The following is a 14,593-nucleotide window of genomic DNA, read 5'->3' on the forward strand; positions in this document are numbered from 1 at the left end:
TTCAGTTTTTCAGTCTGTTACAGGTTGGTATGGAATTGCTCACCAATTTTAATTTCTTCTTATATATGGTTAAGGTTACATTTCACTTGTTAGGGCACGGAGTTACACCATTACATTGTTAACGGATTGAGATGATCGTTTTTAATCGGCTTGTGAGGCAGCAAGTCTCCTCATCCGTTACACATACATCATACATTTCGACATTTCACAACACTCATATCTTTGCCTGACACGTTTTTAGGAATCCAAGGCCTGAGCGTACATTTTTAATTTGCCTGCTACGCCCCAGGTATCTCTGCCTTCATCCATTTCACAAGTCTGACATGTTTTCAGTCCTACACAACACAAATTTCATTAACTTATCCACTTTCACCATATGAAATACACTCATAGCTCCTTTTTTCTAAAAAAAAAAAGCTTTTTCGTGAATAAATTATTTGCTTACGACGAGTCTTTGTTCTCAAATAGGTCATGTCATGTCACAGGTGGCGGATATTGAAGATTTTGCTTCCATCCTTCCTTCAGCCAGGGGTTCAGTACATGGCAGCAGCCCTCCCTGAGATCCTGGACTATCCCCAGACTCATGGCTGGACAACAGCTCAGGGGTATCTCGTACCCGTCTTTGGCTCGCAATGCTGAATTTTTCAGACTTTTATTCCCAATACATCAGCCTCCAATCCTGAGCAAGTCACCCTTCGTTCAGTCAGGTTATCCCTCTTGCAGTTTACTCCAACCTGAGCTCATTGGCAACCTCCTGTCAGGAGCTATGTTCCAGGGTCAAGATGTTGAAAAGCCATCCATGCCCGGTCCCAAAGGCACTCGCCATTCCCGGGACATGGGTCCCCCTTGGTTGGACCTTTAGCCTCAGGTAATGAAGCCAGTTCTTTCTGTTACTCCGGCTCATTTTATTCCAGCAAATGTCAAGAAGATATTCTAGATGGTAAAGACGTGAATTTAGCTTCCCTTTTGTTAGCGGCCCCCGATATAGCTAACAATAATCGTATGTATGGGGTGAGGTCTCCGTAGTGACAAGACCAGGGACCACAGGCTTAACCGCAAGCTCTTCTTTTCCGGATTTAGTCCTTGCCTTAGGGTCTTCAGGGATGTTATTTGCTTTGTGAGTGCTAGACAAACCCCCGCTGATCTGCAGAAGCTTATGGCAGTTTTTCTGCGCTCAACATCCCACTGGCAAGAAAGGAAATTGAAGGCCTGGCTACTACACTCAGTTTCTTGGGGACCATGTTAAGACACTCGGTCTATGCAGGCTAGTCTGCCTACGCATAAGTTAGCAAGAATCAGACCGTATCCTTGGGTTACAATCTCCTGAGTCTGTTCCATGAAGGAATTGCTATAACTGCTAAGCATGCAACTTTGCCATGCGGATCATTTCCCAAAGCAGGTTTTTTATTTCTCAGTTGTTGGCACTGTTACCCTTAGCTCCCGACTCCGATTCTCGGGTCAAACTAGATTCCTCAGATTCTCCTGATTTACACTTTTGGGGCGAGTTCCTCCAGCACTAGAACAGCATCACCATGTTCATCCCTACAGTTGCGCTTAGCAGGACCATGGCTGGACGAATGCCTGACAATTCCCAAGTTTGCACAAATATTGCTTTGTTTGATTACCCCATAGTCTCTACAGCGCAGGTGCGGGGTCACTTATGGACAGTGTGAGGGGTTAGCTCGGCAGCGGGTGTGTGTGACCCCCTGGATGGGTTCACAACACAAAATCAGGCACAGCAGACAGCGTTGTAGGTGCAAAAAACAAAAGATGCAGTTTATTTATGCTACATGCAGTAATACATATAACAGCCAAACAAAAAATAAAACATGAAAATAAATCCTGGTCAGCTTGACCTCTAACTACACACTTAGATTCCCTGTCTAACAACTGAGTGCAGCCTTGTGCTGCACCAGTCCCTGTCTCTGTTGTAGAGGGTTGCCACACAGGCGTTAACTCACCGCACAGAACAGATATCACACTCCCCAGTCTATACAACACAAAACTGGTTCCAGGATGGAGCATCTCCCTAAGCATGCTGGGGTTTTTTGTAGAGGTCTTAATGAGCCCACTTACTTCAGCTGGGCTCATTAACTCTTCCCCTCTAATTGTACAAGTCTGCATAAAGCCTGAATCTAGGGCACACATATTTCCCATCCTGGATACAACCAGGTGATTTTACCTGCGTGTTGCCACAACAGGTAACATTAAGTTTCACCACAGACAACCAGGCTACCTCTGAGATTTTCGACAAGGTAGGTCCAGTTCATTACTCATTATGGCTTCCATACTCAGGCTCTTTTGGCTGTCTCTCCAGTTCAAATTCCAGCTGTTCATTAATTGGTACACAGAATACAGCTGCGGACACTCTATATGCCGCTTAAATTATCCGTTGTTTTCCAGCAGGTCCCAGACACCTGTGCCATCCCATCCCTGCACTTCTAGCTTCTAACAATGGATTAGATACTCACTGGGCTATCGCAGTAGGGGTGGTTGACAGATCATTATCTGCAAACACGGGGAAGGCTTGAATACTTTCCAGACTTTTTAAGCACGGTACCTTAGGCCTGATTGCTACAACATTCAATACCTTCTGGCTTTGTGGTCTACTGCCACTCACGGCTTAAACTGTCCCACAACACCATTAAGACATACTCGGCAGGAATCCAACATTTTGCGTCCTTATGGCATTCCGATAGGCTATCTATATTCTCGGCACATTCCATTAAGGCCATTCTTAAGGGTATCCAGATGGGTAACCCCCCCCCCACCACCACAGCCTTTACCACAGCGCTCTTTGTCAAACATTACAGCACCCTTCTGATGAACTTAGGGTTGAACCCTAAGTCACACTCAGGTCATTTTTCAGGATAGGGGCTGCTTCAGAGGCCTCTTCCCAGGGGGTTCCCGGTCGCATTATCAAGAGGTTAGGTAGCTGGAAGTCGTCATGCTACTCCAAGTTTATTCCAGATCAACGCGTCGAGATGTCCCATGTATATGCACATGTGGTTGATTAATCTGTTGTACAGTTGTTTCAAATAAAGCCTGTTTTTTATGCTCATCCTACTGTCTTTATTTTTGCCCCCTTTTAGGCATACTGACGGCATACCCCAGGCCACTTTCTCGGGTTCCTCTATTACATCTCCTTGATTATTTTCAAGAGACTCTGAGTACAAATATAAATATAAATATATATATATATATACACACACCACACATACGTGTACAGTATCTCACAAATGTGAGTACACCCCTCACATTTTTGTAAATATTTTATTCTATCTTTTCATGTGACAACACTGAAGAATGTAAAGTAGTAAGTGTACAGTGTAAATTTGCTGTCCCCCTCAAAATATTAGAACCCCCAAACAGTGTATATTTTTTAGCAGATACCCTTGGAAAATAAAATGGTGGGTTTTGCATTTTTTTTTATGTCACATGGTATTTGCACAGAGGTTTTTCAAGTGCAATTTTTTTGGAAAAAATAGACTTGAATTTTAATGCACACAAACGTAATATATAGAAAAGGACTAATCCCCTCAAATGGACTTTATGAGCTCAAGGAATGTACAAAAGTAAAGCATTGCAGTATTAAATATTTATTGGTATCCAAAATTTGTTAAAGGAGAGGTCCAGCCTGAGCTTGTTTGGCTGAGCTTCTCCTATGGGTCACAGGAGTGCAATTAATTTTGTGACCAATTTTCAGCAGAGAGCGGACTGAAGTCCACTCTCTGCTGACATCACAGGATCAATCCAGGCACATCGTCATCACGACATTAAAGTCTGGATCCACCAGGTGCCTGGACCCGTCTCAGCCTCTCAGCGAGCAGCTGAGAGCTTGAGTTGGCCACTTCCTGTCCCTCCACAGCTCAGCTCTCCAGTGAGCGCTGGGGGGCAGAGCGGAGAGCTGCTGAGTGAGGAACCTAATACAAGAGGTGTGTTACTGGCCAGATCACAAGGTGAAAAGAGAGTCCGGCCTCTCCCCCTGCAAAGAATATATATATATTCCACTCCACTACTTGCTTCCTCCTCCTCGGCTCAGACTGCCTGTTCTCCCACGCAGGGCAACTGTCAGGAAAGGATTCTAAGAATATCTGGCAAACATGCCGATATCCAGCATGGCCGCACTAATTCATGCATGCGCATTAGCGAACGGCAAACAATGGCGAATCTTAATGCGCAATGGCTTCATGCAAAGTGCGCTAATTGCCAGCATCCACTGGCTCATATAAGGACAGCAGTGGCTCTTACAAGTTGCTGGATTATTGTCAGCCTTGTATCCTGTGTTCCTGTGCCAAGGTAACAGGTAGACCAAACCAAGGTGTGCTTTGCTTGTCTACCTGTTACCAAACCGGCTTACCCCTGACCAAGGGGTAAGCTTCATTCCTGGCTCTGACCCCGGCTTGCTCCATGGACCTGCTCCTGCCTTGTTCCTGATTGCCTTCCAGTGTTTGACCCCGGCTTGATCTCTACCACGCTTCTGCCTTTGCTGCTGACTGACTTCCTGTGTTTGACCCCCGGCCTAGCTTCTGACCTTGCTTCTGCTTACCCATCTGTCAAGATCTGCCAGCACATCCAGAGAATCACCTGCTGTTTCTACTCCTGGGTTTCCTCACATCTGGAACCATCAGGCAGCCTGTGCATCTTTGGGCATAGCACCCTCTGTCATCACCTTCAGGGGTACTCTGCACTTAGCCACAAGGGAAGCCCTCTCCTCACTTCAGCCTACGTGACAGCGGCTGCTGCACAACACACCCCCTCCCAGACAGTCCCTTCAACAGATCACTCTGCACACAGGACTCCCTCACCACTCCACTTGAGTGGGCAGCACCGGCTGGATCTATATCTCTACAGTACACAGGAAGGACTAGAGTTGAGCAGCCAAGCGGCCAAGCCAAGCCATTACATCAGGGGTGAGGGAGGGACAGTGCCGGTGAAACAGACAGTGAGCAGCAGACTCAAGTTAGTACAAAAAAAAAGTCTGCGGTGGCCACGGATCCTGCAATGACCGCTCATGGACTCCCCAGTGTCCGTGTGGAAACATCTTGCCAATCCCTGATACCTGTGTAAGTCCAATTGTGACTGCTTTACTTAAAATTCTTCACAATTGAAAATAAACCTATTTGTCTGTCACAGTTGATCGGCATCAAATCAGCGAGCTCCTCTCCCTCCCACTCTGCCACAGACACTTTATATGGTATGTTAACCTTAATTCAAGGGAATATTTTTTTATGATTATTCTTGATTATATTTCGCTTGAGTTCTGTGACTAAGCGATATGTGTTTAATTTTATTATATATTTCAGTGTTTATTTGAATTTAATAAAGATTTGTTTATTCATCTTTAAATCAATAAAGTGTCGCGGCCATTTATATGCCAAAAAAATAATTTGTGTGGTTTTTTTTCTATTTATTCTAATTTATTAAATAAATGTTATGTTCGAGGTAATATAATGGTGCAGCCTTCTGTCCCATGTATAATATTAGGACTTGAATGAAGTCTTGAGAATATACCATAAGTTTTATATGCAAATTGAGGATAACCTGTTTATTTTTACACAGGAAATGAAAAGGCCTCAGAGAAACGATAAGGTGGCTTTACAACTGTTGCAATCACTTCTATTGAACAGCTGGGAGCTTGCTAAAGCATATGTAAACATACCCCGCCGCAAGTTTATGACCTGTTACTGTGACATTACGTTCCTACAGCAGCAACATCATAGGGTTAAAGGACTGTGCGCTCCCTGCGCTTCATTTGTCTGTTAGAATTGTGGGTGAAAACTCAGTGTAAACTTTCTATAGGTCTTTCTTGTTAAAAAAACAAAAACAAAAAAAAAAAACTTTCTATAGGTCAGGTTTGGAGCTTGCACTGGGTTACTGACCTTCTCTCCTTTCCCATATCAGTGTTCAGGCCTAGACACTGCATCCTGGGAGGAAGAGGACATTCTCCCCTATCCCTATGAAGCGCCATGTACAGTATTTTAGAGGTCTCTCCAATGAATGGATAAGCAGGGAGCATGGCAAAAGCAAGTATCAATGAGTGGTGGAATGAGAGAACCTGCCACTGCCTCTTTGCCCCCAATAGAACAGTAGTTTATAAGAAGAAAATGCATCAATTGTCAGACTCAGTATGTGGAAAGCATATGTACACTCCTACAAGTAGACAAGAAAACACATAGGTAGTTAAAATATATATTGCATGGAGTTTAATACATGTTCCTAATGCATAAAGTCACCAAGATTATCTTTGCATATTTTAAAGTAGACGTCCACCCTAAAACTAAAATCCCTCCATCTACAGACATAGATGATCTAATACTAACCTATCTAGCCCTGTAAAGAAAAAAAATCTGTATACATATCTTTTCTGCAGCCGACAACGGAAGCAGAGGGCACAGCCGACAACGGAAGCCCCATAGTAACTCTATGGGCGACGTCACTCCACATTAATTTCACAGCCATTGTCGGCTGTGTCCTCTGCAGAGATTCTGACACTGGGGACCAGACTAGAGCAGCTTCAGAAAAGGTATGCATACTGATTTTTTTTCTTTACAGGGCTAAATAGGCTAGTCTTAGCCCTTGTACACAAGGTCAGATATTCCAATGGACAATGTCCGATAGAACCGTGTTGTCGGATAATTCGACCGTGTGTGGGCTCCATTGGACTGTTTCTGTCTGAGTATCCGACAGACCAAGTTTTCCAGCTGGGCTATAAAATTTTCCCACAACATGATCCGATCGGACTTTGTCCGATTGTGTGTAGAGAATTCCGATCGGACAAAGTGTCACACATGCTCAGATCAAATTCCTAGACCAAAGCTATTGGCTACTAACCTGAACGTAGTCCAGTCGTAACGAAATTAGGTCATCACGTTCTGAACGATCGGATTTTCCGACAACTTTGTCCGACCGTGTGTATGCAACAGTTTCGGACAAAATCCGTCGAACAAAATCCAACGGATTTGGTTGTCGGAATGTCCGACCATGTGTACAAGGGCTTAGAATGTGGATGTCTGTAGATGCAGGGATTTTAGTTGTAGGGTGGACCTACACTTTAGAGTAGTCTAAATCAGCCAGACTCTTTTTGACAGTCAATTACCAATTCTATGTTACAATGTTATTATGCTTCTTTTACAAGAAAATACACAGCATTTGTGGCTAATAATGACCTAATAGGAAATACACTATATTACCAAAAGTATTGGGATGCCTTCCTTTACTCGCACATGAACTTTAATGGCATCTCAGTCTTAGTCCATAGGGTTTAATATTGAGTTGGCTCACCCTTTGCAGCTACAACAGCTTCAACTCTTCTGGGAAGGCTGTCCACAAGGTTTAGGAGTGTTTGCACAGGTGCGTAGTCATGTTGGAAAAGGAACTGGCCATCCCCAAACTATTCCCACAAAATTGGGAACATGAAATTGTCCAAAATGTCTTGGTATGCTGACACCTTAAGAGTTCCCTTCCCTGGAACTAAGTGGCCATGCCCAACCCCTGAAAAACAACCCCACACCATAACCCCCTCTCCACCAAATGATTTGGACCAGTACACAAATCAAGGTCCATAAAGACATGGATGTGCGAGTTTGGGGTAGAGGAACTTGACTGGCCTGCACAGAGTCCCGACCTCAACTTGATAGACTACCTTTGGGAGAAATTAAAGGGGAGACTGCAAGCCATGCCTTCTCGTCCACATCTGTGCCTGACCTCACAAATTTGTTTCTGGAAGAATGGTCAAACATTCCCATAAACACACTCCTAAATCTTGTGCACAGCCTTCCCAGAAGAGTTGAAGCTGTTATAGCTGCAAAGTGTGGGCCAACTCAATATTGAACCCTACGGACTTATGCCGCCTACACCCGATCAGAATTTCGGCCAGCAAAAGACCAATGAGAGCTTTTCATCAGAAAATGCGACCGTGTGTATGCTCCATCGGAATTTAGCTGGTCCGAAATCCCACCAGCAAAAATTTGACAGCATGTTCTCAATTTTCCCGATGGAAAAACTTTCTATCAGAAATTCTGATCGTGTGTCTGCAATTCCGACACGCAAAAACTCACGCATGCTCAGATTCAACTATGAGATGGAAGCTATTGGCTACTGGGTATTGCATTTCCTTTTTCTAGTCCCGTCGTACATGTTGTACATCACTGCGTTTTTGGCATTCAGAATTTGGTGTGACCGCGTGTAGGCAAGACAGTTTGAGTGGAATTCTGACGGGAAAACCATCAGAGCTTTTTCCGACGAGAATTCCGATTGTGTGTGCACGGCATAAGGCTGGGATTCCATTAAAGTATATGTGCGCATAAAGGCAGGTGTCCCAATACTTTTGGTAATGTAGTGTACATATCACATGAGTTGCTACATTCATATTTGAGGTGAGTGTCTTTGGTCATTTTTACAGGGTTTTTTTGCGTTCGTAATATAATTTTTTTTTTTTATGTTTTTGCAGGCAAATAGGCTGTGCACTGCAAGTGCACCTGCTGTAGATCTGAGGGGAACAGCCAAGGAGAATAAAAAACACAGCATGTTTGCTTGCAAATGATTGGATGATAGCAATCAGCAGAGCTTCCCCTCATTTCAAAGCTTCCCTTCAGATCTAGCGCAACAGCACTTGCGGCTGCACTTGCAGTGCACAGTACATTTGCCTTTAGCAAATCAACCTCAATATGTGCATTTTTCAGGTGTTCCCAATGAAGTCTGTTGGCGCCAAATTGCATGAAGCTTGTAGCTCAAAAGAAGCTCATGTACTTTTGTTTCAAAGCCTTGAGCTACAAACACTCGGATGTGAACGGGGCCTTAGGATTCTTCAACATCTCTGGTTAGATTTACTTTAACCATGTTTGTCGGCTTTAATAAACCACATCCACGAAGTCCAGCTAGAAAAACTTGAGGCTTGGGGACATTGCTTGAATTGTCCTGCTTTGTCTGAGTGCTCACTTGCTTTGGAAGATACACCTGTGAAAAGTTCTCTCTTCTCATGTGGCTACTATGAGTCTGCATTGAGTGTGTTACTTTCTTTCGCAAATTGGTCTGCAAGAAAAAAAATGGAAACGGTTTGGTCACAACAGTTTTTGAAGAAATGATATCCAAACTCTAGCCAGAAAAGTTATATCTGTATCTGCTCCTGGGACTACCCAAAGTATACTAGAAGATAAGATGAGGAGGTGTGGCTTCTCAGCTGATAGCGGTAGTAGTTCTGCAAGACTGCTTGTGTGATCATGTATCTTGGCACACACACACAGATATTTGGTAATAAAACAATACTAGTCAGGAAACACAGTAGTAAAGATCTTGTAAATGAACACACATTTCTTTTGTTAGCAAGTTGTTTTAATAACCTTGCATGATATAGCTGGGTGAAACCTTGATTACTGGGTCCAGCTGGAAAGAAATACAAACTATATTGCCAAAAGTATTAGGACAGCTGCCTTTATACGCACATGAACTTTAATGGCATCCAAGTCTTATGCCCTGTACACACGAGCGGAAATTCCGCTCGTGGTCCAAAAATGCAACCGTGTGTATGCTCCATCTGACTTTTGCTGGCGGAATTCCAGTCAGCAAAAGATTGAAAGCAAGTTCTGAATTTTTCGGTCGGAAGAAGTTTCCGATCGGAAATTCCGATCGTCTGTGCCAATTCCGCTGCGCAAAATTCCTATGCATGCTCAGAAAGGATTCAACGCATGCTTGGAAGCATTGAACTTAATTTTCTCGGCTCGTCATAGTGTTGTACATCACCGCGTTCTTGACGGTCGAAAGTTCAGCAAAGTTTTATGCGACTGTGTGTATGCAAGGCAAGCTTGGGCTAACTGAATATTGAACTCTATGGACTCGTGCCACGTACACACGAGCGGGAAAATCTTGGGTGTTTTTTTTCTGATGGAAATACCGCTCGTGTGTACGAGGCATGAGTACATAGAGTTCAATATTGAGTTGGCCCACCCTCTGCAGCTATAACAACGCTTAACACCTCTGGGAAGGCTGTCCACAAGGTTTAGGAGCATGTCTATGGGATTGTTTGACCATTATTCCAAAAGCACATATGTGAGGTCAGGCACTAATGTTGGATGAGAAGGCCTGGCTCACAGTCTCTGCTTTAATTCATCCCAAATATGTTCTATAGGGTTGAGGTAAAGACTCTGTGCAGGCCAGTCAATTTCCTCCACCCCAAACTCACTCATTCATGTCTTTATGGACCTTGCTTTGTGCACTTGTCCAAATCATTTAGTGGAGGGGGGAATATGGCGTGGGATTGTTTTTCAGGGGTTGGGCTTGGCCACTTAGTTCCAGTGAAGGAAACTCTTAAGGGGTCAGCATACCAAGACATTTTGGACAATTTCATGCTCCCAACTTTGTGGGAACAGTTTGGAGATGGCCACTTCCTCTTCCAATATGACTGCACACCAGTGCACAAAGCAAGGTCCATAAAGACATGGATGAGCAAGTTTGGGGTGGAGGAACTTGACTGGCCTGAACAGAGTCCTGACTTAGCAAGGTCTAAACAAAACTGTGTGGTTAAACAGAGATTCCCCCGCTTGTAAGACTTGAAGCAACAATCTCAGTTAAGAAGTTCAGCTTCTTTGGCAGCTTTTTTGGCACTACCTGAATTTACAATCTGTGCTGGATTTTTCACTTTTCTAATCTCCACATTCTGTCAATTTGTGTGAGATTAACTATTCAGTCTTTTCCACTGCTACCTCTTTGTCAGCAAATACCTCCAAACCAGTTTGCACTCAACCCTTAAGTATACCTGAGGCTCCTATCATTTCTGACTACTGTTCAGATATAACAGAGCTTTTCCTGTGGAATTTATTTTTAATTTGGTCATGAAGGATATGTTCATTGTTCCGTCTAATCTGGTTGACAATGCACACCCAACCATACTTTAATACATTTCTCATCACCTTATGACCTTAGTGGATTATGTGTATCCCATTTAGGGACTTTACTGATGTTCAGTTAAGCCGGCTACAAATTGAATTGAACTTTCTTTTTTTGTTCAACCATCGGTCTGAACGAAAAAAAACAAAACAACTTACATCCACACAAGTGATGTGGATGCAGGAATATCCATCTCTGCACTATTGTATTGTTACAGTGGGGGCTCCCCTCCCCCATAAGAATACACTATTTGGCACTGCAGCTATTGGTTGCATCGGCTGATCGAGCGCTGGGTTTCCAGCAGAACTGTTCTACAGAGCAGAGAGGGCTACACACAGATCGAAATTTGGCCAGTTCCTGCTGAACTGGACACATTTCTATACTTGTATACCTAGCTTTAGAGTCCATGTTTAAATCCCAAATTGAGTTAACTGGAACAACTCTCGGCCCTCCTGTCACAGTGACTTTATTATGTGAAACCATGTGACAATGGCTCACATCCTTTAATTCTGATTAACTAGAATCTTCTCTCTCTTACTTTAGGGTTTATTGATTTTAAAGTATATGTAATCCCTCGCCTTGTAAAATAACCCATTTAGTTTAAAATAGCAATGAAAGGCAAAACATTTGTGTATACCGTATTTGCCGGCGTATAAGACGACCTTTTACACTTAAAAAAACTGGCCGAAAATCGGGGGTCCTCTTATACGCCGGATCAGCCCCTCCGATGCCTGCTGAGGGTTCGGTAATACTGTATGTAGCTTCGGCTACATACAGTATATACCGCTGAGCCAATCCCAGCGAGCGATGTATTCAAATGAATACAGAGCCTGCTCGGATTGGAGCAACAACCTCTGCCAATCCGAGCAGGCTACTCTGTAGCCTGCTCGGATTGGCTTTCATTAATAGAATACATCGCTCGCTGTGATTGGTTCCAGCAAAAGCAGGAGGAAGGATATGGCGCCAGCTCCTGCTCCAGCAAGAAGGACGGAATATCAAGCGTCGGAAGCCTTGGAAGGGGGTCGTCTTATACGGTAAGTACAAGAAAAAAATGTAAGATTAACAGTAAGATTAGGGGGTCGTCTTATATGCCCGGTCGTCTTATACACCGGCATATACGGTAGATAAAAAAACAAAACAAAAAAATTCTTCCCCGCTTTTAAAAGTGATCACATACCCTCCGTTCTCAGCTGCATAAGAGCTGGGAGGAGAAACAGCAGTACACTGAGCTTCCCAGCAAAAAGCTGTGCAGGGGGTGTGTGTCAGGATCATTGGAGGAGAGCAGGCTAGTGTGGGCAGTTTTTAAAAGGAAAGCAGAAGGACTGGAAGGAACACCTGGGATTTTACACAAAGGAAGCAATACAAAGAGAACATGATGATGCCTTTTCATACATGGTACAGCAGGCACATATCAGGAATATGAAATGTTGGGTTTACATGTTCTTTAAATCTTGTTTCCTTGTTCTATTGCTTCCTTTGTGTGAAATACCTGGTGATCCTGCCAGCCCCCCTGCTTTCCCATTTCAAACTGACCACACTAGGCACAGAAGCACATCCATATCAGCATAGTCAGTTTTCTGGCTGCACTGGGAGAACAGCCTTCCTGCCCTCCAATGGCCAAGACTTGTGCTGACCCCCCCCCTGCCAAGCCATTCACTGAAGGTTTAGTGTGTTGATGTTTCTCCATCCCTTACCTCTCCAAGCCCCTTCAGCAGCTAATAACAAAGTAACAAAGTAATCGCTTTAAAAAAATAAATAAAAGGTATTCATCTTTTTTTTATATTTACACAAAGTTTTTCCTTTCATTTTTATTTTAAACTGAAGTGGCTGATTTAAAAGGTAAGGATTCATGTATACTTTAAGAACACTGCACTCTAGTGGTGCCTATCACTTCTAAAACCTGTCTTTTTTCAGGAGGAAATTATCGACCTAAACCAGTGATGGCGAACCTTGGCACCCCAGATGTTTTGGAACTACATTTCCCATGATGCTCCGCTACACCGCAGAGTGCATGAGCATCATGGGAAATGTAGTTCCAAAACATCTGGAGTGCCAAGGTTCGCCATCACTGACCTAAACGGTCGATAAACATCACCTTATTATTAAGCTTCCCAAAGATTTGAGTCTCTGTTACAGTACTGACAACTACGTCCACACTAGGGTTCCTAGTTTCCTGATTATGAAATGCTTAAAAGATTCTTACTAAAAAATTTTAGTGCCCAAACATCTAAACTTTTTGTTATAGTTAAACCTCGTACACACGGTTGGATTTTTCGCAGACAAAACCTTGGAATTTTGTCCGAAGGGCATTGGCCCCAAACTGTATACAAACGGCACACAATTGTCTGCCAACAAACACGAACGTAGGGCCATACTATGTGGTTTTTCAGCTCTTTAGTTCCACCCTTTGGGCTCCTTCTGCTAATTCCGTGTTAGTAGAAGTTTGGTGACTGTAGATTCGTGCTTTTCATTTTGCGCTTTTCATTTTGTTTCTGAACAGCCGTTCGTCAACCAGCCATGTTACGGAATCGGAATCGGAAGAGTTATTGCTTTGACCCAAGTCCAATCCAGGAACAAGGACTAATACCTAATGCCAATGATGGTTCATTTTTTTACTCCTACTGACACATGGCATTTTCTATTCACAGTCTATTGGCCACAGACTAGCCCCCTCAAAGTCTAAAGGACAGTAAACTGGCCCTTTGTTCAGAAAGTTTGGAGACCCCTGTTCTAGAAAAATTATAATACTTTACCTATCACGATTAACCACTTAAGAACCAGAAGGATTTGCCCCCTTAATGACCAGGCCATTTTTTGCGATGTGGCACTGCGTCGCTTTAACCGACAATTGCGTGGTCATGCGATGTTGCACCCAAACAAAATGTATGTCCCTCCCCCCCCCCCCCCCCCCACAAATAGAGCTTTCTTTTGGTGGTATTTGATCACCTCTGCGTTTTATGTTTTTTTTTCTTATAAACAAAAAAAAAGACTGACAATTTTGAAAAAAACTATATTTTTTACTTTTTGCTATAATAAATATCCCCCCAAAAAATGTAAAAAAACAAAATTTCTTCATCAGTTTAGGCCAATATGTATTTTTCTACATATTTTTGGTAAAAAATAAATAAATCGCAATAAGCATATATTGATTGGTTTGCCCAAAAGTTATAGCGTCTACAAAATAGGGGATTGATTTATGGCATTTTTATTATTGTTTTTTTTTTTTTTAACTAGTAATGGTGGTGATCAGCGATTTTTAGCGGGGCTGCAACATTACAGGACAGATCGGACACCTTTGACACTTTTTTGGTACCATTGACATTTATACAGCGATCAGTGCTAAAAATAGCCACTGATTACTGTAAAAATTTCACTGGGGGGAAGGGGTTAACACTAGGGGGCGATCAAAGGGTTAAGTGTTCCCTAGGAAGGTGTTTCTAACTGTGGGGGGAGTGCAGTGACTGAAGGAGACAGATCACTGTTCCTAATCTCTAGAAACAGCAGATCTGTCTCTCCTCCCCTGACAAAATGGGGATTTGTCTGTTTACATCATTGACAGATCCCCATTACGTCTCTCTCAGGAGCGATCAGGGGTGGCCGGCGGACATCGTATGCCCCCCCTAGAGGTCTTAAAGTGGTCGACGTACAATGACCGTTATTCGCCCAGGAGAACCAACCTGCCACATTACAAGTGCAGCAGTTGGTCTTT

The 14,593-nt window shown here is 43.3% G+C and overlaps 1 protein-coding gene across 1 annotated transcript in view; it reads right to left on the minus strand.

Moving 5' to 3' along the window:
* Positions 1 to 6,178: 6,178 nt before the first annotated feature.
* CFAP206 (cilia and flagella associated protein 206) overlaps positions 6,179 to 14,593 on the minus strand; it is a 65,235-nt gene continuing 56,820 nt past the window's right edge. The window contains exon 13 of the mRNA XM_077487281.1: positions 6,179 to 9,033. Within this exon, the coding sequence (XP_077343407.1) occupies positions 8,800 to 9,033 (234 nt within the window). The 3' untranslated portion in view covers positions 6,179 to 8,799. The remainder of the gene's footprint in view (positions 9,034 to 14,593) is intronic.

This window comes from Lithobates pipiens, unplaced genomic scaffold (genome assembly GCF_037356315.1).
Source record: "Lithobates pipiens isolate NorthernLeopardFrog02 unplaced genomic scaffold, aLitPip1_a1.2 Scaffold_18, whole genome shotgun sequence".
NCBI lineage: Eukaryota > Metazoa > Chordata > Amphibia > Anura > Ranidae > Lithobates > Lithobates pipiens.